The sequence below is a fragment of the Larus michahellis genome, chromosome 15 (genome assembly GCF_964199755.1).
Source record: "Larus michahellis chromosome 15, bLarMic1.1, whole genome shotgun sequence".
NCBI classification, from domain to species: Eukaryota; Metazoa; Chordata; class Aves; order Charadriiformes; family Laridae; genus Larus; species Larus michahellis.
In genome coordinates this window covers 9,706,682-9,731,868 of record NC_133910.1, presented here as the reverse complement: position 1 = coordinate 9,731,868, position 25,187 = coordinate 9,706,682, and the positions used below count along the sequence as shown (strand labels likewise).

Sequence of the window (25,187 nt, the reverse complement as noted above, 5' to 3'; positions counted from 1 at the left end):
CAGAGCATTAACTATGCAGACACTCTCAGTATATCCATAATAATAAATTTTAAAATTAACTATCTGCGATTTGCCCTGCTCTGTGATTATTGCGCCTGTTTATTGAACAGCATCTTTTCTTGTTCTGGGACTGGAAAGTCCACCCAAAAGAAAAAAAAAATTCCTGAGTCTGATCCGGCCGCCTTCCCTAAAATCCAGGGTCTTTTTCTTCTCGTCTCGCCTTCCTTCCCCGCCCTCCCTCCCCCCGCCCGCTCCTCCTGGGGAGGTGGGTTGCGGCGGGGCCCTGGGGACCCGCCTTCCCGGGCGCAGGCGGCAGGTCGGGGCGCGGGGCTCGGAGCCCCCGCTCCGCTCCTCTCGCTGCTCCGCGCCTGCCAAGCCCCTGCACGAAGAGGAGAAGCCCGGCCCCGGCCGGGCAGGGGGAGGGGGGAGCCCAGCAGCGCACAAGAGTTTCTCCCTCTCGCTAACGGTCTGTAATTGTTTTCCCCCAGCAGACCATGCCTTCCATCAGCAGTGACCGGGCTGCCCTGTGCGCCGGCTGCGGGGGGAAAATCTCCGACCGTTATTACCTCCTGGCTGTGGATAAACAGTGGCACATGCGCTGCCTGAAGTGCTGTGAATGTAAACTCAACCTGGAGTCCGAGCTCACCTGCTTCAGCAAGGACGGCAGCATTTACTGCAAGGAGGATTACTACAGGTACAGCTGCCCTCAGCCACCAGCCCGGGAGGGGGGGACCCGCTCACCGCCCCGCACGCTGAGCAAACCCCGTCCTGACGAGGCTGTGGAGGGGATCCGTGGGCACGCCGTCCCCGTGGGGCAGGCTGTGGGCTCTGCAAACCTCCCACTGTGGAAGGAGACTCATGGTGGGATGGGCCCCATATTCTCGGGAGGGGGGCACAGCTCACCACCAGCCTGCTTGCGGGGACTTCAAGCGGGCGTCCCCTGCCCAGCCTTTTTGGGCTGCGAAGGGAAAAGCAATGGCCAAGGGGAGCTGAGCGTGTTTGCTGCCCTCAACACGCGGGGCACGGCAGGGAGCGGCACCCTCACCCTTGGGCAGGGCTTGCCCTCCCCGCCCGTGTCCCTGTGCGGGGGCGCAGGGACGGGGCTGAGCCCGGGGCACGCTGTCAGCCCGCCCGGCGGCGGGGCCTTCTCCGGCCCCAGGGAAGTTTGCGGGACGGGGGCCGGTGCCTTTTCCTGGTGGGTGCCCGGCGGGGCAGGAGCTGCGCTGTGAGGTGGGAAGCGGGACGGAGGCTCCCGGCCCGTGGCACCCGCCCGGGCAGTGAAGCCACCGCAAGCGCCCCGGCTTTGTGCCGCTGCCCCGGCCGAGGCGGCCGCCCCGGGCCCCGCAACCCCTCTCCCTCTGCCGCCCCCCGGGCGGACCCGACGAAGGCGGGGGGAGGGCGGGGGGGGATGCTCCTCTCACCGTCTCCTCTGGTCGTTCTGGTTTGCAGGAGGTTTTCGGTGCAGAGATGTGCGAGATGTCACCTGGGGATTTCTGCCTCGGAGATGGTCATGAGGGCCAGGGATTTGGTATATCACTTAAACTGCTTCACTTGCACCACTTGCAACAAGATGCTGACCACCGGCGATCACTTTGGCATGAAGGACAATCTGGTGTACTGCCGCCTCCATTTCGAGACTCTCATCCAGGGGGAGTACCAGGTGCATTTCAATCACTCGGATGTAGCCGCTGGGAAGGGCCCGGCATTGGGAGCGGGCTCTGCCAATACTTTGGGACTGCCTTATTACAACGGTGTGGGGACTGTCCAGAAGGGGAGACCCAGAAAAAGGAAGAGTCCAGGGCCTGGGGCAGATCTGGCAGCCTACAACGCAGGTAAGAGACCCCCATCTTCCCCCCAGAACCATTCAAAGGGTTTGTTTCTGTTCACTTCCAAAGGGGGATTTCCGTTTATTTTAGCTTAAACCGTTAATAATAGTTTAGCTGCAGCATAATTATTGAGATCAAGTGCTGTCAAACTGCAATTACAGAAGCTAATATGTTAGCATTTTTCACTTCAGCTGGAAATAAAATGTTTTGAAGCAAGGTCATCTGGTTAAGGAGGGGGAGAAGGGGGAGTGTAGCCTGAAATAAAATCTGGAAACCAGAGACTGTAAGTTAGCACTTCAGAGAGCTGTGAATTTTCTTTAGTAGCTACACTCAAAGGCTGCTGATGGGTGAATTATTCTGCCCTTGTCCTGAGCTCTTGCACCTCAGCGGTTTTGAAAGGAAAGAGAGAGGGAGAGAGTAAGAAAGTGGCTCTTTCCTAAGGACCTGCAACGGGAGGGGGCCGGGGGTGCCCACGGAGCCCGGGCAGGGCTGCAGGCAGCAGGTGTCTGCAGGCAGCCTCGGGGCTGCTCGTCCGGCGACAAGTTCGGCTGAAGTTTCGTTCCTCAGATGTGACTCAGAAGAGTCGGGGAACTCTCAGCATCCCCTCGCTAAACCCCCGCTGCCCCGGCTCGCAGCCCTGCCTCTTAACGGAGACCAGCAGCGGGATGAGAGGGAGCAAACCTGGCCGCAGCCACCGGTCCCTGCAGAAACTGTGTCTCCCGGTCTCTCTGCATCGGGTTGCAAACTTTCTGATATGTTCCCTCGTTTAACCCCCACCCCCCCAGCATTGTAATTTAAAGGCAAGGGAATTCGAGCAGTCTGTAATCCTCCCCCCCACCCCCCCCCCCCCGCCATCCCTGCTTCCCCCCTTCCCCTCGCTCTTCTTCGTCCCACCAGAGACGCCTGTGATCACTAGGTCTTCCAGCACTGCTCCTTGAATGCAACAGGAAAAAGTGTTTGGAGAAAAGAAAATTCTTAGATCTTGATTTTATTAGAAGAATTCAAGGTGGAGGTTTGCTTCAGACCCGAATTCCCCGAGCTGAGCGCTCAGCCGTCCCGTCACACCCCGGCGACGAAACTGCTTTGCCTCTTTCCTTGTGCTGCTTCACCCTCGTCTGCGCTTTTCCGCTGTTTCCAGCATGTTTTCTCTTTTAACCTACCAACTTCAGGCATGTCCCACAGCGCGTAGATTTGCCTTCAAAGTTTTGTTTTGTTTTGTTTTGTTTTCCCGGAGAGGGCGATAGGTAAAGGCCGAGTTTGCTGCGGTTTGTTTGGAGCCGCACCTCTGCGCGCCCGCAGTCGCGGCTCCGGGCTGTGCCGTGCTCCGGCCCCCTGGCCGGGGGGGGCGAGAGGAAGCGCAGTGCTGGGGGCGGGGGGCTCGGGCTGCGCTGGGGTTCTCCCAGCATCTGGGGCTTCGGCTGCGGGGGAGGTGACCACGCCGGGAGGATGCGGCTGTGGGTGTTTTGCGCCTAAAGACTGAGTAACAACAGCGACGAAATTGGGAGGTTTGCACTGAAAATGGCAGGGAGAAAAGGCGCATCTCTAAGTGGCAAACGCACCTCGGGAGCAAAATTGCCAGCTTATTGTTGGTTTAACTAATTGCTGAATAATTTGGAAATAGTGCAAAAATCAGTAGTGGTCCCAGTGGTGAAGGTTGATGAAAGGTGTATGTAGCGTTCTCCCGAGTAACAGCTGAGCTTTAAAACACACATAAAATATGCATCTTGCCCGTTTAAAAACGTCTCGTTTTCGGAGGGATTAGATTTTAATTGTCCTTCCGCTGTTTCCCTGTGCAGGGCAGATGTTCAGATTCAAAGGACCTGTAAACCGAACCAGCGGCATCTGTCCTGGACGGGAGCACAGCCTGAGAAAGTCTTACTGCTCCCAGACTTCCGAAATAAACCGTTTTTAACTGTATTTTTTTTAAATTCGTTTGCAAAACAATTGCCCTCCGATTTTTTTCTCTTAATTTTTGTTTAGAGCCTGCAACTGAAGCTTAAGAGATCTTCCTTGAGGAACCTTTGGCTTCTTTGCTTAAACTATTTATCCAATTAACTATTTACTAAACCAATAATCGATTAATTCATACGACAGTAAGTGCCATTGATCTTGGAAATCAGACCAGGTTGGCCGTTGATGTAAAATTTCACAAACTAGCAAATTATTGCAAAGTCTTCGATTTTCTGCCTTTTAAAGGGAAACCGTTTAAAAGTATGATAGTTTCTCTTTTTATTTTTAGTAGAATTTCTAATTTCCTTCTCAGAAATGCCCTAGAAATGCACAATATTGTCCTCTGAGGGGATCTGTTGCTGGTAATTTGTGTAAAATACTTTGTGTAAATAAATCTACACCCAGAGGTGGTGGGAAAGGGGGGACCTGTAAACTTAGGCAGAGTTGAGACTGGAATTATTTCATAAATTGCAGGAAATACTCATCTGCAACAGGAATTGGACTGACTTTTTTTTTTTCCCCCTACTAAAATGAGTCTCCGTTTGCTCGGGGATGATGGGTTTTAGATGTGGATAGAGCCTGACAAGTGGAAAATAGCTTAGAAGGATGCTGAAACTTCAAAAAGATTTCTTTCTCTTTCTTTTCTTTTTTTTTTTTTTTAAGTGTGTTCCTGTGATCATAATTTCTTCTTTCACTTGTTGGAATGGAGTTTGATGGGGTTTTTTAGGTCAGTAAATCAATGGCTGGAAGCTTGCTGAACACAGAAGCACCTGTAAAGAATTCTGAATACTCCCTTTGTGAATTAGACCCCAAACCTCCCACAGCCTGCTATATTTTATTCATTTGTATCTAGTCCGTCTTTAATAGGAAGACACTAAAATATCCTGAAAAACGACAGAGGTACTGCACAGACTTGGGCCACGACGAGCTGATAAAATACCCATAATCTGTGCAAACAGCGAAGATATTAAGAAATATTTCCTTCCTTTCCTAACAGGAAGACACATAGTGTTACAATAAGACGGTGACTAAATATCTACGCTCGATGCAGACCCTCAGTGGGTGTGGACCGGGGGGCGTGTGGGGCGGCTTTTTGTGCTGCGGGGGCGCCGGCCCCGCGCCCCGGTACCGGCCGCTCCGTCCCGGCCACCCCTGGCGCGGCTCGGGGAGGCGCCGGGGCCCTCTGGAGAGACCCTCCCTCCGAACGGGCTTTGTCAGAAGTTTGGGGTATTTTTTTTTTTTTCCCTGACGAAAATGGGCAAAGCCTGGAAAGTTTTGAAGAGCGAATTTCTCTCCTCGTTTCCCGTGGGACTAAGCTCAGAATGAGCTTTCCTATGACTCCAGAGCGAGCGAACGGGAGTCGCAGCTTAAAAACGGGTGTCTCGCAGCGATTTCCTAAGAAAAATCAGAGTTCCCTCCTTTCCCCCCTCCTCCCGCTTCTCTTCCTTCCTCCTCCCCCTCTTCCGACGTGGGCACCTTTCGGGCCCCCCTGGGCGCGGTGCATCTGGCCCCTCCCCGGGGCCGGGGTCGGAGCAGGGGCAGGGAGCCGGCACTGCTCGCTCGCCAAAGGGCGAGCGGGGCCCCGGCGGCGCTCCCTCGGGCCGAGGGGTCCCTCGGGAAGAGCACGGCGGGGCGACCCCCGCGGGGAGCGGAGTGGAGCCCGCTCCGGCCCCGCCGCCAGCCCCTTCCCCCGGCCCGGCGGGCAGCGAGGAGCCCGGCTCGGCCGGGGCTGCCCGGGTTAATCGCGGCGCTCAGGGAATTACCGCGCACTCGCACCGGCTATTCAGCGCCATTCAATTGGCTTAATTGAGGGGAAAAACCTTCCGCGGCTGGCTCCTCCCGCACAGCCCGGTGCCCGACGCGGCCCCGCTCCGGACCCTTTGTTCTCCCGCCCGCCGCAGCCCCGGCCCGGCCGCTCTCTCCCCCCGGAGGCACTGCGGCCGCGGGGGGGGCCCGTCCCTCCGGCAGCCCCGGGAGGCAGCGGGACACGCAGCCCTTTTGTCCGAGGCGGCGGAGGGAAGAGGGTTTCTAATCCCAGCTCGCCTCTCTCGTGGCCTGGTGATGCTCAGCCTGGAAGACAGTCGCTCCTTAACACAGGCTTTATCTCCCTCTTCCTACAAACGCCTCTTGAAATCTCCAGGTTGAGGCGGTGCTTTTTGTGGCTGTTGTCCGAAGGCTTGGCAGAGGTTCCTTTCTTTCAGTGCTGCCAGGCACCTCAGGGGCAGCGAGGGGTACCTTGCCTGCTCTGAGTGCCACAGCTTCACCCCTTTTAATCCCAGTTGTGGTAATGAGTTCAGGTGTCTGCCTTCTCCAAGTGTCTTCTCCTTCCACCATGGAGAAAGACTTTATCTCTGTTCCTGTCCCAAGTACCATTCAAAGGGCCCTCACTTTTGTCCCCTTCAAGGATGCGGGTACCACAAAGTCCTTTACACGCTCCTGCCAAGCAACAAATAAGGCTGCACCCCTGGCTAGTCTAATCACAAGTTAATCACAAGTTCCCTCTCCAGGCAGCAGAAGGTTAAAACACCCCCTTGGCTCTCTTATTACAGAAGGAAAGGGGTGTATATTCCCGAGCCACTGAATATGGAGAGCTGATGCATGCACCAAATGTGTCTCTTGTTTCATTATTCTTTCAGAATCGGGATTAGTTTGCTTTCTTTTTGGGTAATTTAACATGTCAAACACAAGCTACCGAGAACAAAAGTTTCCCCAAAGGAAATTTCTCTTTCCCATCTTCTTCATGTGCCATATACTTAGCGACCTACTAAGTACTAAGCATGTGCTTTGCCCCAGATCCCAACATGTGGGGGGATCTGGCGATTGGAGTTTGAAACAGTGCTCCTCTTCAAGTAGTGTTTGTCACAAAGATAACAGCACATCCTACTTTACACTGATGTTGCTGTTTTTAGAGATGGTATTGTGCATTATTCTACAGAGGATATTTTGCTCCCTAATATCAAAATATAATGTTTTAATCTTCATTTCTAGTGATGCTCTCCGTGGACATCACCATCTTGTGGCCAACTGGACGTTTGTGTCCTGGTGCTCATGGCAGAGGCTGTAAGAGCTGGCCACTGGTGGGACCAGCCGAAGGACAGGAGGGCAATGGCCCGGATGCAGGGACTGGGGGAAAGGCGCAAGGGCCTTAGAAATGTTCTAGGGTCAAAAAAGAGACTTGGCACCACTTCAGAATTTGTTTTATCACAAAATAGGAATGAAACATTGGTTAATTTAAGATTCCTCTATTTGACTGGAATTTTACCAATTGTGTTTCTGAACTCCCAGCAGGAGCCCTAGATACTGCAATTGAATGGAAATCTTGCGTACGGAGAGTTCAACATTTCCTTTGGGAGATACACAGGGACACCACGAAGGAACAGGGAAGAAGTGTCTGAAAAACAGAGGGTTGCGTGAGGAGCATGTACAGAGTTAGTCTTACGCCTCGATGCTTTTTGCAGAAACTCCTCAGCTCTTAAAACCCAGACATGCTTACACCCTTGGCCCATTCTGTATCTCTGTGCCTGCAACGCCCATAGACATTTCAGATTCTGAGAGATGCATATAATATTAGAACTAATATAATAGACTTTTGAAGGTGGTGCCAAGCACCACAACCAAATACAAGAGGGGAACTGGCACTAACTAGGGATATTTATGTCATATCGGGTGATGCCTGGGGGTACCCAAACCACTTGTGCAAGACAATGAACAGCAGACACCCTCGTACACTTTCAAAATCTGTTCTGTAACTTTCTTCATAGAGAAGGACAATAGTTTGCCAATCCCAAATGGAACATATTTAGTACAATTTTAATAATTTATTTATTTGGCAGATGAGGAGGTAAAATTATGAGAAATTCAAAGAGTAAATTGTTCATTGTCCTATCAGGGCTTGATGAAAAGCTGATATCCTCATTCCATTCTGCCAGGATTTAGTGTCACTTTTATTTCCTTGGATCCTGAATGTGTCTCATTGTCTAGGGAACAGGTTAAAATCCAACTACTTGCAGCCCTAAGGTTTTGTTTTGTTGCATATTAACATGAACAGACCTCAGTCTTCAGACAGATATTTTGATGCATTTCCTCCTAAGTCTCTGGCTTGTTATTTCCGGGAGGGTTTGAAAGCATTTAATATAACACACAGAGATCTTTTCCATTACTAATATCGAAAATTCTGTGAGTATATTTTCAAACCAAGCGCTGCTTGGTTTTAAATTTCCATGATAGAATTTGCTATGAGCAATATATTTTCAGTTATTCATCCCAGTATTCTTTATGTCAGGAATTGTAGCTATGAAGGGGACTGGAGCACAAGGGATGACCCCTGTTTGGCAACTGGATCTCAGTTCTTAAACCAGAAAAAAGATTTTACTACATTCCATCCAGCTCCATTAATACTGCATTTTTACTATCTCCTTTTAAGCGTCTTAAACCTTTTAAATTCGGGTGCTTCCAGTCTTTCCATGCCACAGGAAAACAAGCAGAAATGCCTCTTATTGCTAGAATTTGGCACGAGATACTTAGGTCTGGAAAGGATTTATACAAATGTACGTACATGCATGCACACACGCACACATAAATACACATTTATATATACAATACAATTTTTCTTAGCTGTTTTTTAAATTATAGGAGTACAGAAACACACAGAAAAGTTTGAGGCTTCGGACACTTTCTATGTGTCTATTAAACACATGCTTTTTGTCTTACAGCTGAATTTTTGCAGGCCTTGCTCAACGTTGTGCCATATCTTTTTGGAAGTTTTTGAAAAGGAAAGTTTGCAAAGCAGCTACTGTATGTGCTGCAAAACTGCTGTTTATAGAATCTGGATGCATTTTTACTTATGTCTATGTGCATTTTATTTATATTTTTTTAAACTGTTTTTAACGCATGCCTTTCAGAATTTGTGTTTTCAATCGGGCTGAAAGCCCGTCATGGATAGTACGAATTTAAAGTAAGACTACAGAGATATTCATGTCTATGAGATGTACTCAATTGTAATGAACCAGCAATAATGGACAATTGAAACAAATCTGTTTATGTGTTAAGAAATTCACCAATAATTCACATTTTAAAATCCTTTTTTTTCCCCTCATTTTTTGCATGCCACGTAGAACAGAGATAGTAGTGATTTTTCATTACTTTTAACATAAAACTTATAGGAAGCTAAAAGGGAATTGAGATATTGGAACAGAAAAAGTAAATTAATGACAGTTTGTCAGAACTAATTTTCAGTTATACCTCTGATTTTTTGTGGATTTAAGCTCGGTCCTTAACGTTTTTTCTAAGAGTTTTTCTATAGTGTACTGTATGCACAAATAAATTAAAAACTACTTTTGGTCTATGAGATTATTTTGCTTGGCATTCAACATTTAATACTACTTGATAGTTATTATAATGTTCCTTGCTCATAGACCTCTTTTACAAGCTTTATGTTTGATTTATGCAAATGTATCAATCAGTGTCATTCCGTGATTTCAAAAGGGTATAACAATTGATCACTGAAAACAGTATTCGCAAATACTTCTTTAAAAAAGGAAACATAAACATATACATAATTAAAAAGATATTTTTTGTTTTGGCATGCCAGTGATACATTGCATTAACAGCTTTATTTCTTTAGCTGCTCAAATTATAGTCATAATTTGCTGTCTGGTACCCACAAACTTTATTTCTTTTATAGTGTTTCATTTAATGGTCTCTCTTGTACTCTACAGGGTTTAGTTTGATGGAGGAAATAATTATAATTTTAACTGGTCTGTTCCATCGAGATTTAAGTGGACTGTATTGTACCGCTTTCTTTGTACGTTACAATGCAATTTATAGTGATACAAAGTACATTAAAACACTTTACAGAGTTGAGGACAGCTACTGTCCTACAAGCAGAAAGTGGAGGAGAGGCTGTGGAGATGGAGGCAAGAAAAAAGGAAACAGGCCTGACATTTTAAAAGCCATAAAGAGGCAGGTGAGGGTCCTTGCAGGCTGGTTATTGTAAGGGAAAAATAGAAGATGCAGAAATGGAGGGGAAGGCAAGTAGGATTTGTACTCGTACAATACGTGCCATGGTATGTTATTTTAATTGCTGCACTCAGATGAACTGCAAACAATGTTGGTCACGGAGCAATAGATTTACACGCCTTTTCCTCTTGTTGCCTTAAGCTTTAAGTTGCAATGAAAATGATGGCGACCACCTGGATAGAGACCAGCAATACCCCAGCAATCAAAAAACAAAGCGTATGAGGACATCATTCAAACACCACCAGTTGCGGACAATGAAGTCATACTTTGCTATTAACCACAATCCTGATGCCAAGGACTTGAAACAGCTAGCTCAGAAAACTGGCCTGACCAAAAGAGTTCTTCAGGTAAGAAGTCTTTTGTCTTGAAAAGTAAATAAAATATCAATTTTATATTTGAAATGACGTAGATTTTGCTGATCTTCTTTTCTTAACATTTCATACCTTCTGTGAGACTTCAGTTAAGTCCTAGAAAGTATGAGAAAAGTTATTTCTTTTCAGTTTCCCAAAAGTACATCACTTGGGTTCTAATTTTTAACGACAGTTCTGAAGGTTTGGGGCCCTGCTTGTTTTCCTGTAGTTAGTTAATTCTGCTGCATGTTTTAGCTTCCAACCTGCTGTAAGAAAAAGTGGATTATTTTAGTTAGTGTGTTCAGTGTAAATAGAGAGCTCTTAATTTACAAATGACTATGAATGTTTACATTTATAAGAAATTAATCAGCAGTCTGGATTTATTTTATCAGAACAAGGAGGATTTCTTTCATAATTGAAGTGGACATAAATTAAATTTTTCAAAGATATTTTTATTCATAGTTTAGTAACTTAGAATGAAAGGAAACTGCATTTTAAAAGTTCTTTTTCTCTGAAAGCTGGATTTTGCTTGCTTCAAGGATATATACTCCATTTCCCATACACTATAATGGGAAGCAAAGGTGAGACTATTAGTTGATTCAGCTCCATTTTAATTCACAGTTCTGATTCAAGAAGTCCATTTTAACGGGCACTTATCCAAATAAGATCCTGGCATTCAAGGATCTATTGCTGAAATTTTAAAATGGGTCTTAATTGTAGAAAAATGCTTTGTGGCCTTCATAGAGACAGGTAGGGCTAGAGGGAGACTCTTGGGAACACATTGTGGGCAGCTCTCGCAAATTCATAGGCAAGTGGAGGGCGGCAGACAAAAAATATTGAGAAAAACTGAATTCACCAGAGAGATTTTGGACCTTACAGTGTTAATACCTAACAGAAGGAGGAATAAAGGCTTCCCAGTAAAAACTACTAATGAAAAACCATATGTAATTACTTCTCTTGGCTATGTCCTCCATAGCTGGATTTTTTTGTTTTTACGAGGCTGATTTGCAGTGGTGGAACAAATTCCTCCAATATAACTATTGCACATCCTAACACTTGATGTAATGTCTCTCCTAGCAGCTCTCCTTCATCCATGCACATGGGCGAAATAATTTACTGCATTTGTCTATTCTTATTTTGACACTTCGCCGTTATTTTACCCTCAGAGTTTACACTTCAGTAATATCTATTCTGTCCATTACAGTGCACTCACACCTGAATTATCTGAGAAATTTCACATAGTGTATTAAGAAATGAGATCAGTGTCTAGGAAGTGTCTTTCTCTTGATCATCTTTCTGTTCTCTCTCCTGATTCCACACCAACTTTGCCTTCCATCTTTCTCTTCTCTTTTCATCTAATGGGTCTTTCCTTCCATCTTTTTTCCAAGTTGTTGTCTCTGTTTCTTCCTTTTCGGAATGTATTTCCTTGTCTCCAAAACTGGGCTCCACGTCTCCGTTACACTTCAGTTCCTCTTTCAATTTCTTCATTGCTGGTGTTTCCATCTTAAACATATCACATCTTGCAGTTTTAAGGTGCTTAGTAGTTCCGCCTTTTTGTGTCAGTCCCTTACAATTCCATTAAACTTTTTTTCATCATTTTGGTAATTGGTGTTTCACTTCTTTTACTTTCACAGTTAAATACTCCTTTATGTCTGGGCTCCTTTAGCTGAAGAGTGGTGGAAGTTAATAGTCGGTGGTGAGGATTGCACCCAGAGGATGATGCTGTTGGAGGCAATTCAAGAAAATGGCTCGGGCTGATACTTTGTCTAGTGTCCCTTGAGTTTTCCTGTCTGTTATGAGCACTCTCTACTCCATACTCTGGGACTTTTTGTTTGAAAATTAATTTAGGCCATGAAAAAACAAACTTTCTTTTTTTTTTAAATGTAGAACCTTTGTGCCTAATTGGCTTATCTCCAACCGGTGAGAGGCAATTTTTCAAACACTGAAGTTCACCTATATGAGTTTCAGGGTTGCTCTTTGATGGGGAAAACTCTTCGTGATGTTGGTTACTGAGATAGTGTCACTTGTTAATTCTTTTGAGCCAGAAAGGTTGGCATTCCATCTGTGTCATCTATCGAACACGAAGTAATTCACTGACACTATTGATCTAAACAAGCATCATTAGTATTACTCTGTCTTACATACCGAAGGCGCATGGACTCCCAGATGTACGTGCACGCTTGCCAGTAGGAAGAAATCTTCTGCAATCCCTATGTTGTTATTAGGCGCGTTTGTAAGCTGTTGTATTTTCTGTATGTTCAGATCACAGTTCAGCTGATGCAGGACTGTGGCTCATCATATATCGTCAACAGAATATATTTTAATAGGAAATACAAGGCGGCAGATGAGGAGAAGCAGATTCTCTTGTTCTGAAACCAGTGTACTTCCTAAACACACGCAGTAGAGTTCCTAGTGATTTAGGAAACAGCTATAGTGCCCTTTCTATATAGACAGTCCCACATAACGTCTAATGAGGGTGCTTTGTTTGCAGATGAGCAGAGAATTTGACCATGTTTTTAATGACCTGTGATATTGGATTTGGTAGACCTGACTTCTCTCTTTGCTTTATGTATAATTAGTCATCAGCTACACATGTCCAGAAGTGGAATGGCATGGAAATGTAACATACTGCTTCCTAAATTACATTTCCTTCAGTGGCTTTGTAATGCAGACTATTTTCCGTAAGTAGCCACATTAGAATCACAGTAAACCGATTTATATTTTTAACCGTTATTTTTATTTCTTTTCATTCAAATTTAGCTTTATATTTGCAATTTAATTCGTATACTTCTTGTGCTGCAGCTGGGGAACACAAGCCCTTTATTGTAAGCTATCATTCATAATTAAAGTGACCGGCTAATTGTGAGCTAACTAACTGGGATAAATATTCCTCTTTTGGGAATTGATCTTTCTTTTTGTGAGTTTAGAAAGGGAAGGTGGAAGTAGACAGCCCTAAGAAGGCATGGTTTGCTAGCTCTAGGTATGTAGCTCTTCTCTCCCCAGGAGTCCGGAATATGATTATCTGTGGCAAAAGCAGTTCAGGAACATAAAGCATTATTTTTCAGTGTGTGTCTTGTACACGGCTTACTCGTTCTTGAATCACTCCCCAGTAAAGTTGCTATGAAAACCCTACAAAGGTTACTGCAGGCATTTCGACTTCGCTAATTGTGTTTCCAGTAGTCAACAAGCATGAAAATTTTCACAGTCATGCATGGGTACCCTGTGCTACCTTTCGGTGAAGATTTGCAGACGCTTTACCGAGCCTCCGTTCGTAAAATACCCCTAGTCCCCCTTTAACTATGTGTTTACTAGACATAACAGAGTAACGTGTGTGCAATGAGTGTATACAGTTTGCTTTGTTGTGAAACATCCTTTATATTTTTGTTTCTTCACTTACTAGTTAGTAAAATTCAGTAAACCTAAACGTCTCCAGGTAGCTGTGTGCATGAGCAAAATTGTGTTTAAAAATTGTTTTCTAGCACAAGTTATTCATACAACTAATATATAACAGTCGCAACAACGGAGGTGTTACAAACAAGGAAATAAAGTTACCTAAGGTGATTAGATGATCTCATGCACTGCAGTATCTGAATCCTTTACAGACTTAGTGTATTTATTTCCAGTACAACCCAGTCATATGGAGATGTTATTTTATTCCTATCACTGAAGAGATAGTATAATATTTTAACTGCAGTAAATATTTTTCTGCCTAGCTGTTGAGTTGTCCAGCTACAGGCATCCAACCCAGCTAACCAGAATGTGGGAGCATCAGTGGTGGGTCTCGCAGCTGCTTTTATTTTTCAGTGGGAGTCATGGTCCATATTTTCCCCTTTGATTTGACATAGCTCAGCCTTACAATGATACAGTTGTACAGAAAAACACTAAATACTTCCCAGTGACTTAGTTTATTCCTCAGTACTGGAGACCAGACTCCTAATTGTGTAATTGATGTGAGACAAGTCCTTCTGGAACAATTCTTTCAGTTATGTATGTTTGGGATATTATTTCTTTACTGTAATATCGCTACAGGTGCAGGGCCTGAATTGCCAATGCGAGCATGCAGCGCTACTGCCATCATGCCTGGGCAACCCTCCATTGCCAGCTCTTACACGCTACTTTGCACAGCTATAAGTAACAACATGGGGTGGTAGAGAAGCGCGCCTATGTTCCTACAACTCAGAAAAGAATAGTTTTAATTTTTTCCCTGCTCTTCAACATGAAGTCTTTGCTGAATACCTTCATATCTTAAGTGCATAGCAGAATACCACTATTGTGATAGTTATGTTATCCCTTTCTATTATAAGACAAGGTATTTTCAGAATTTCAGTTAACAAATATTTAGATGCCTTTTCAGTAATAACATGAATATTTATTATTGGACAATTTTAAAGAGCTTTATAACCACTAGTTGATTAACCTTGACAATATCTCAGTGAGGAAGAAAGCGAAAGTAGTCATATTATCTCTATTTTTGAATAATACTTACTAGATTATGGAATTTTTTCTATGTTTAACATGAATTACAACTATTAAAGAGAGAATGAACCATCTTATATGTGCGGCTCCTGAAAGTAGCATGAATGGCCATCAGTAAGGGCATTTGAGCACAGGTTTTCATATTTAATGGCAGATAAAGGGGAATATATAAACACCAATAATCTTGCTCACTTTTCTTTACGTACTCCATGTTTCGAATCACAAACAGAAGCAAAACTGTAGAGTCTCTCGCCCTACTAAGGTTAAGGAGCAGTTGGACTTTTAGGAACAATGTAAATGAACAAAATATTTACGGTGCCTCCTACAGTTTTACACACTTTAAGCAACAAAATAGATTTGTGAATAGGAATGGAAATGGTACTCATACTTGCGGCTACTGCATGTATAAATATGTATATTTTTAATGAACATAAGTGTGAAATTATGCAGGAGTATGTGTACATGCAACTGGACTAGTAGTTTTGTCTGTTCTGTTTTAATTATTACGTAGCCATGGTACACATACATATCAACAGTGGCAGTTTCTAAACATCCCTTTCACCTTCATATGTATTATCATTTTTACAATTGCTAGAAGGTATATTAAAAAAATCAAAACCAAATTACTTTGTGGGACAAATATAGATTATCTCTTACTGAAAGGTAAAAAATCCCATAAATGTTCAAAATGCTGTTTTTTGCTATTCCTAACTAGTTGGTGATTGAGAATTTGCAACTTGAATGACCAGAACAAACTGATTTGCTCCACATGCATCCCCTGCACAGGGGGCTCCTTGCCTTGCTCAGAACCACGCACACACACATCTCTGCCTCCCTTCTTGCGTGGCTCCGAATGAGCAGTCACAGGAGAGGACATGGGTTGTGAGTGTGTCAGGCAAAACCAACAAATTTGATTTTGCCTGGTTTTGACCACATCGCTGTCCTTTAACAGGTTTGCCACTTTGATGGACCATGTTATAAAATCATGTGTGTATTTTTACCACTGCTAGTTTAGGAGAAGATTTTTGTTCTCTTGTTTTAAATGAAATTGATAAACAGCCTTTACACTAAGTATTTTAACAAAGGGAATGCCAACATAAACTGTTTTAAAATACTGAGCTTTCAGAAACAAGGATCTGTAGGGATGTGATTTATGCACGGCCCACGATTGCAGCTCCTGTGGCTACTGCTAGAATTTGTGCCTGAGGATTATTTCGTTGTGGCATTCCCTGGAGAGAGTGAGCGAGCGGGAGTGCACCTTAAAGACCCTTGGCTGGGGGAGAAAGCTTTCCAGAGAAAAAATAAGAGTGCTCAACAGGGGGAATTTGGGGCTGGACCATCCATAGATGAGAAGAAAACCAGTCAGAGGAAAAAGAGATGAGACCTGTTCATCAGTTCTAACTGCAGCTGGCAGCTGAGAGTGCAAAGAGAGCGCCCTACGGGACTGCTGGTATTTACGTACCGCTCCTCTGTTAGTGGTCTGGCTTAAAGCGGATCCTATGGCAGGGGCCATGCTGTTTCAGAGGCAGAGGTCAGAATTTCTGTACAGGCTGCTGCGGCCTCGTGAGCTGCACACACTCCATTTCCCTGTACAGGCCACAGAGGAGAAATGCCATGGAGATACTGTACGGCTCTGCAGAGCCTTTCACTCACTCAGCTCCTTTCTCCGACAGATACAGGGATGATGAGGCTCATTGCATCTGGAATGGAAAGACTCAGTCCTATTCCTTACAGCAGGTCAACGTGAGGACAGTAGGATCAGCATTGAGTCCATTGTAAAGAATGTAACAATGACAGAAGGCCGTCTGATAAATAAGCACGGTGAAATTTCAGCACGTTTGCAGCAGTAAAATTAGCTGGTATCAACAGACATCAGCAGATATTTGGTATCAACAGATATCAGGTTGAACGACATTTTCAAATTTAGTCAAAGTAATATGCTGTACCTCGGTTTCATGCAAGTTTCACAAACACATTTTATTTTATGTGTTTTCAAATAGGTCAGAAAAATATTTTATCTTTAAACAAATCCTGCAGACAGTGGAGAGCATTATTAACTTGGACCTAAACACTGAAATTTAACTGACAAAGAAGTCGTCGTAGCTTTTGTCCTTCACTCATAGATAATAATCAAATAATGCAAGAAGTAGCAATCTTGGAAAAATTTCTGTATCTGAATATAATTTCTACTGGAATGAGAGTTTTTAATGCAATGCGGGTCATTAATACCATTCAGGCCTCTTTTCCTGACATCATTCCAGTACTGAAATCAGTTGAAAAAGGAGACTGGCATAGGCGAAGGGAGCTGAAGCGTTTGAGAAAGAAGAGTAAGAGAAGAGTAAGAAAGAGGGACGTTCCTTTTAGAAAGGCGAGAGCACTGCTGACGCTGGGACATGGGAAAGTTGCCGGGAGAGCTCTCGGGGCCCGCAGAAAGGCAGGGTGCTGTGGGCTGTGTCACCTGCTGCTTACAGTGGGAGATGGACTTGAGATACGAGGGTGCCGAAACTCGTTATTTTATGTTCGTCAGATGCTTGATGTCTGCCTCATCCAGAAAAATACTTCTGGGATTGAGGGCAATCGAGGATTCATGCAGGCTGCCAAATATCTAAGCATCTTTATGCGTAGCCTGCAGAGAGAGACTCCCCTCCTCCATCCTTGGTCCACTCCTGTCCCAGGCAGGCTGTTTATACAGGATTGCAGAAGAGGGAAAGAGGAATGCTTTGCAGGCATGCAGATGACACTTCCCATGACTGGGCCTACTTTTCTAACATGTTACCAGTAAAAACATCTTCCACAATTCAAGCGCTGGTGAATTTGTGAGTATGTTTTTGCTTTTTTAAACACTGCAGCTCTTTAAATGCTACCCTGTTATATTAAACTATTTCAGGTTTGGTTTCAAAATGCTCGAGCCAAATTCAGACGGAACCTCTTACGTCAAGAAAACACAGGGGTGGATAAGACTTCAGACTCAACACTCCAAGCAGGGACCCCATCAGGTCCTGCCTCAGAAATATCCAATGCCTCCATGAGTCCATCCAGCACTCCCACTACTTTAACGGACTTGACTAATCCTACCATGCCTACTGTGACATCTGTCTTGACGTCAGTGCCCGGAAGTCTTGAGGTTCATGAATCTCGAAGTCCTTCACAGACAACTCTTACAAATCTTTTCTGATGACTCTTTCTTAATAATTTCTTTAAAAAAGAAATTATTCTTAGTTGAAATTCCAAGTGTATTTTAATAGAGGCTTTGAGCAACTGACTAACCACAATTAGGATCTCTCCTAAAAAACAGAAGGAAATGTAGTGTTCTGGTATGATGGAGTATGGACTGAAGAATAACTTGGAAGATCTATTGCAACACAACATTTGTGTAACTGTACAGTTTTGTGGACTGAGCAAGGGAAACAGCAATTAATTTAAGTTGGCTAAAGCTTCTGTATTTTCAAAGACTGCCATGTGCCTTATATACTGTTTTATCTACATACTTTGGATTCCATGTCCACTTCTCTCTTTTTCTCTCTGTATATTTATGACCAGGGCAAAAATGTTAAGAGTTTGTTACTTTGAATAGTCCTAAGCCTTTCATTGGTTGCTTTGTTGTTTTAGAATTTTAAGGTCGAAGTCTGTTCGAGTACCAGAATTTGTAAAATCTAACCAGTAATAAAACCACTTATGGAAACTACTTGGTAATGGCTGCAGTTACATTTAACATTAGTGTCACAATCAAGATAGGCTGATTGTATTTAAAAGGATTAGAAAACTGCACTTCAAATACAGTATCTGACCTAGGATAAACTCTGAATATGATGTGTACATTCCTCCTGTTCCTGAAGTATATATGGGTGAGAAATCCAGCTTGTGCAACAGTCTAGGTATCTTCATTTTAGAGAAATAAATAACTGTTAGTTGCAGGTAGAAGTTATCAGATATTGTTAAAATTCAAACAGAAAAACTATACTTAATTTTGCTGTGTGAAGGAAACTTGACTTCAGCTAGCATTTATGAAAACAGTCTTGCTTGTCCCGTTTCACGGAGGAGGCAAGCAGGGTATCCGACAGCCGTGTGGCCACAATCGGTCTGCTACAGAGATGGGCACCGGGTGATATTTTCCCTAGGAAAAAGACAAAGTACTTCAGGTTATTTTACAACGCTGGTGGGCAAAGTTGAGGCAAAATTATGTTTTATAAAGTCACAGCCTTACATTTTTTGTAATGCTTTGAAGGAATAAAAAGCCAAGGAAGACTATGATATTATCGATACTAATAAAAGTGGTTATTCCTTTAATGATTCTGGAGCTTTCAATACAATTGAATTCCTTCTCCCCCGAATATCTGTGCAGAATATAACTCATATTTTGAGTTTTTTTCCTGTTGTTTTTAAAGATGCTTTTCTGTAATTAAAGAAATACCTCAGCAAAGTTTAAATATGTGTAAGAATGATTCTACACTATGCTGTTTGCCCAGGAGTTTTATAGATTTTGAGTGGTACATAAGATGCATATGGTGGTTCTTTTTCAAACCTGTTACAATCAGTTCATTTCAGTCGAATGTTAGGTTGTATGTGGCTAGCTCTCTAAAACTAATCTGTCATTCCCATTGAATCAAAATTGCTAAAAGTTTATTCCAAACAAACAGCAAGACAGGTGCCAAGATTCATGTTCTTTGCCCTTTTCACTGCACTGAAGATGATTTAGTAGGCCAGACTCTTTGGTAACAATGTTTTCGTTTTAAAAGCACGACAATTATTCAGCTTTCTCAGCTGAAAATTTGCCATTCTTGTTCAGGCCAAATTCCTATCGAGATCAGTGAAAGATCTCAGAGCATGAGGACTGTGGGATAGAAATGCTGACATAATTAGGTCATTTATTAACCTTTTTTACACTTCAGCTTAAAAAGCCGCACAGGTGAGTTATCTGAAAAGGAAGATAGTCCTAAAAATAATCATAACTAGCTAAGATCTGTGAGAGGGATTATGTTCTGGTCACTAAAACCAATAGGCTAGCATAGCTCATTAAGTTTATGCACAATGATGAAACATTAAAAAAGATAATTTGGGTTGAATTAATAATTTACAGGTTTGTCCAAGATATTTTTCCTCATAATATAAATGTCTGATAGGGAAATCGTGCTGGTTAGTGGACTGTAAAAGAGAACATATCCGCCTTTCAAAGATATTCAGACACGGAGATTCTGCTGTATGTAATGTTTTGTTCGTTGTCAATTACCTTGGAGATTTTATTTTTTTTACATGCTTAGCTGGATCTTTTCTTAATTTAAAAGGCAACGTTGGTCCACTGCTAAATGGATACAGACCATAATTAAACCCTCCGGTGTAGTAACCTGTAAACAGTTTTAAAAAACCGAATCGTGAATTCTTAAGTGTTACGGCAAATGTAGCTGATAACAATTCAAATGGTTCTTTAAAATTGCAGTGCTATTATTTGTGATCCTGTATTTTAACTACCTGAATCCACGTGGATGGGAATACCTTTCAAATCAATTCTCAATATTGCCTTTTCAAATAACTGACATTTATGAAGGGGAATACTCTCGTGTTAATCTTATCTAAAACCTATAAGAGACAATTAGAGAAATTGTCTGGTTTAATCAAATCAGGGATTTTGCATATAAATAAGAGACAATATTCTATGTAGGGTCTTTATGTAGGTGCATTAGGATTCACTCACTGGCTCCAATGACCTATGTTGTCCCCATGATTGTTTCAATCCTGTGGTATTGTTTGGTTGTTTAGAGCTTGTTGGTTTTGAATGCTGTACATTTTTTTACTACTGCAATCCTAATGTTTCTTTCTCTACATACTTGTACAGTTCCACATTTGATGTATTAGTCTGAAATTCTGTTTAAAACATGAACAAAAATGGAAATGATATTTCTTTGGAAGTGTATTTTTACTGTATATCTAATTTGAACTAGTTGAACATACTTCTTTACATTTTGCATGATAGGTGTGTAGTTCATTTTTTAAATATGAAAGAGACTTAAGAGTAACTTAGAATAAGAATATAATGAAACCTATACAAATATGGAAAATACATACAATGATTTGCTACTTTTTGACTCAAGAAACTTTTTGAAATACATTTTACCTAGTTTATTTAAAATAATGCAAATATTTTGTCTTTTGAGTTCATACATAACACAGAATATAAAAAGGGATTACGCATTAAAAAAAATTTCAAGTCACCTTGGGACTCGACAGCATGCTGGATTGTTCTTGTCAAGCAAAGAAAAAGGATACTTGATCTTAAGAATGCTGAATAAATATATTTTGATCTACAGTAGAGAGGGATAGCATTACTGTAAGTGATATGTAATCACAACTTAAAATTTATTGACATTATTAATTGCTACATTTCATAAGACTTATTTTTCATTCAAATTATCTAAGTTGGGGAAGAGAAGACTAAGGATCATTATACCAATGACGAAGCTGAGTGCCTGCCCTGGAAGCAAAAGTCAATTTATCAAATACTTTATGGATGGAGAAAGTGCCTGCAGGGTATTTTGGTTTCCAAACTATCTTTTCCTCCTAGCTGTTAAAAAACCCCCCATATTTAGAGCACTTTCCTATAACTGTTTGTTATTTTTTGTCTGTTGGAAGGTAAAGAGTAAAGCTTAGGCACCTGTAATAATAATCTTCATCTAAAGGAAAAGAAGCAAAAAACCCAAATCAAAATAATAATTAGGCTTCATATTTAGGCATGACGATAGCAAAGACATCCAGGTGACTAAAAGCAGTTCCACGTGTACATGCTTACGGTTTTCACAGTGACTTAATACTGCTTGGAAGGAGAGAACTTAATTGAAAGTAGATGAATTATGATTATGTTTTTTTACTTCAGAAAGCCAGGACTAATTACATAACTCTGTTGCTGCTTTTTAAAATGAAATTTGATGTAAGTTGCCATTAGAAAGGGTCATAACATCAAGTATAGTGTGAAGAGATAAGACTAGATGTTTTAAGAAGGACTTTTTTTCCCCTTTTCTTTCCGTCTTTTTAACCCTGGTTCTTCTCCAGGATGCATCGCAAACCGCTGGCAATGGGCTGGGTTTACTTTACAGAAGGTAGATCACCTCCCTGACACCCAGTTTCCGTCCTCCAGCTCACCTGCCTTCTCGCGCCGACGCTGGCAGACACTTCTTTGCCTGGCACACTCTGACTGCTCACAGTGTGAATCCTCCACCCATCTGAATGCTTCACTGGAGTTTTTTCCTACCACTGCAGGAATCGAGCCCTTCTGAATAAGGAGGAGTTAAACCATTCCTGGTAGCAATTAATGCATCCGTAGCTAAAATTATGATCTGTAAAATGAACGGCCTATGCGTTTCTGAGACCACTTTGACCCACATTTGAAAAGGCTACAGGTGGAACGTGTCCAGTTCGCACTGGCAGCCAGGGTTTGGATGGGTGGGAAATCCCTGTGCACCCACGTTTTGGTGCATACAATCACGCAGTTGCCAGTTATCTGCATTTCTACTTTCCAAGGTTAGAATATGACACCTCCCTCTCCAGACCTTCGAGTCCTTTTTGTCTTGTCCTGTGGGCGAGTTGATTAGAATCTGCTTAATCCCATACTTCAAAGAATTCCGTCTGAGTCTGCAGTATCTTTGCTTAAAAAACTAAGTGTCGCCAACCACACACACCGTTCGCACTCTCCCGTACATTGCATTTCTGGCTGGTCAGTGATGATATGGCACTACCCATGGAGGCAGCAGGGGCTAAATGGATCTGGTCCGTTCTCACTCTAATTAAAGAGAAGCAAAGGAATAAATATTAGATTCTTGATCTACAGTGAATAAAAATGTGTTTTAAGAGTATGTTAGGACTGGCAAATCACTATAAATAGGGAATAAAGAGGGTGTATTTTTGACACACAGGAAGGTGCTGCGGTCATGAGGACATGCAGCAGAGCGGCCGGACTCTGAGCGCTCGGGTTTTCACTCCCGCAAGTGGAGGGACGGTCTGTAGTTCATTGCAGGCTTTAGCTGGGATGCTTAAAGCGATGTGGAAAGTGAAGAATCGAGTTTGACTCTGTCATAACATTAGGTGAGTTCTCAGTAATTTGTCTGAAAAGTCCCTGGGGGAAAGAAGGCTACACCAAATAGCAGAGCGATGCCTTTACATGCAAATATGCTGCTAATGAAGCGTTTATCCCCTCGTTCTGTGGCACAGTGCTGCTAGGAGGGCATCTTCACAGGCTGCATGGGCTTGACTGGTAAACTTCCCTGAAAATGTTCAGTAAGCAAGCTGAGCTCCTGGGGAACGGCAGAGAAAAAAATAGCCTATATTTGCAATTAACTGTAATCATTTATAATTGTAATCAATATCCATGTTTCATTTTGCTAACATTTCTTATTTTGTAAGCTATGTACAAAGTTAGTCTTTCAGCATTTGGGGTGTTACAGAGCCATTTTTGTATTTTTTTACTGAAGCTGGCTTTGGCTTTGTGCCATGAACTGAGTTGCATCAGTCATCATCTGTTACTATCCCTAGTTAAAAAAGCAGCAGATGTGACACAGCAGTTACAGAAAAGCCCGGATCTTCGCCTGGGTTTAGCTGCACGCTTGATTGTTTTATAGGGAGCTTTCACTCTCTGCGTGGAGTGATGAGCAGTCAAGGTAGGACCCAGAGCTGTGTCCGGGTTTTGTTGGGGGAACCGTCTCTGGCCGCGGCGGCAGCGAGCAGACACGACAAACCAGCGACTGCCAGCGTGCGAGTTCTCCACGCCGAGGGAGAGAGAACCCAGCCTCAAAAATTATTTCCACTGAAGCAGCAAATACTGACAGGCCTAACAATTGCACTCTCCCCCCTAACCTTTTATTCTAATTAAACATGTGTTTCTTCTCACCATTCAGCCCGGTAAAGAGTTGGGCTGGATCAGGGCCATGAATGGCATTTATCAATTTTACAATTTTTTTTTTCAAGGACGGGATAAAAAGATATACTGGGCATTCAGTGGATTTCTGATCAGATTAATATAATGTCAGCAGATTTTTCTGGCCTAATAACTGGATTTTTGTAGCAACAAAGGTCAGTAAGTATTTCGGGGGCTTTGTTTTGAGCAAAGCACAGTACTTAAAATATGCAACCTGCTGACAGTAAATTCAGACCTAGCAATATCATTTAGCATGCTAATGCATAACACTGTGCAAATCATAATTATTTCCTGAGAATACCACTTCTGTGGAAGTTCTTCTTTTGTTAAAAAAAATCCCTGTAACAGGCATGGATCTGCATATATATTTACACAGCTTGTTTACATAGCATTATACCAATTTATTAGATTGTAAAATCCAGCACTTAACAGAAAGTTAAATTTTGCAGTAACGTCTAGAAAAAAAACAACTAAGCTTTTCATTAAAGCAAGCTATTCTATCCACTGCATTGTTTAGCCCAGTGCCTATGAAATAAAATAATGCAACAGCTAAAACAAGAGGGACAAAAATATTTGGGAAGTGTTATGCAATTCTATGGTGACCTGGTTTAATTGATAAATATCAGCAATGACTTTTTGCAGGTGCATACAGATTACTGGGTAATTAGTGTTAGGAAGCCACAATGAATTTGCAGCACTGCAAACAGAAATCACCATACATTTCTCTTCCAGTGACACAGAACTACCCAGGCCGTTATCCATCCACTGCACAGTAATTACTGTGTAATTTAATGTTCCTTGGTTACTATTTGAAAGCAGTGAGAAGACACTCGTGCTTTGGTAATTTAAAGTGTTCCTAGGAATGGGTTTTGAATTTCTGTGAGCATATTGGTCCAATAAAGAGCAACTATGCTAAGGAGCTCTAATCCACATATTATTCGTGTTGGCTGAAACCTTTCCTAGACAACTAGAGACAATTTCTTCCCTACACAGAGATAAAAAACCAAATTCTCCCAGTGGCTCTCCATGAATAGATCTGACAGACCTTACTGGCTCTCCTTAACAACTAAAGGAAGAAATGAGTCCAAGAGGCATATTTATGTTCTTGTCAGCTCTGCTCTTGGTGAATTTACAAGATAAATCTGGCAGCTGTGGTAAACCCTGTTTGGCTGAATGCCTCTGGCCCCGAGAGCTGTTGTGCCTCTGGAGCTGCCCAACAGCTCTGGTAGCTCCACCGTAGCACGTCACACTTTCAAAATATTGTTCAAACCAGGTTTTTGCCTAACTATCATCACATAGAGGGATGTGGTCCATCTGCTCAACCCTGGCACACAGGAAGCGCAGATGTGAGATCAGTGTGGACAGGTTTCAACTCTGTTTTTCTGATTACGGCCTACAGAAATTGCTTTTCCACCAACTATTTCATTTGCCTTCTCACATCATTTCCACATGTTTGATCACTCATTTTTTGCTATCCTTGTTCTGGAAATCAAGACTAACAAAAGAGGTACTCTGTGATATGGCTTTGCAGGCTGTGATTGAGCAAGAAGCTGATGGCAAGCTAGTCTGGGCAAGGATTCTGGGAATGCAGGGAAGAACAATTTCTGAAAGGCCAAGTCTGTCACCAACAGACAGATAAGATGGTAAACAGATGACATCGCCTGGACC

At 42.8% G+C, this 25,187-nt stretch overlaps 1 protein-coding gene across 4 annotated transcripts in view; it reads left to right on the top strand.

The window, feature by feature from the left end:
- The window catches only part of LHX2 (LIM homeobox 2), a 34,614-nt gene extending 14,027 nt beyond the window's left edge, over positions 1–20,587 (top strand). For 2 of the 4 annotated variants that reach the window (XM_074608857.1, XM_074608854.1), the window contains exons 2-5: positions 489–694; positions 1,450–1,832; positions 9,936–10,141; positions 17,508–20,587. In XM_074608857.1, coding sequence (XP_074464958.1) covers positions 495–694; positions 1,450–1,832; positions 9,936–10,141; positions 17,508–17,795 — 1,077 coding nt within the window. In that variant the 5' untranslated portion in view covers positions 489–494 and the 3' untranslated portion in view covers positions 17,796–20,587. Of the gene's footprint in view, positions 1–488; positions 695–1,449; positions 1,833–9,935; positions 10,142–11,778; positions 12,265–17,507 lie in introns of those variants that run through there. The other 2 variants (XM_074608855.1, XM_074608858.1) reach the window with 2 other exon arrangements.
- The last annotated feature ends 4,600 nt before the right edge of the window (positions 20,588–25,187 follow it).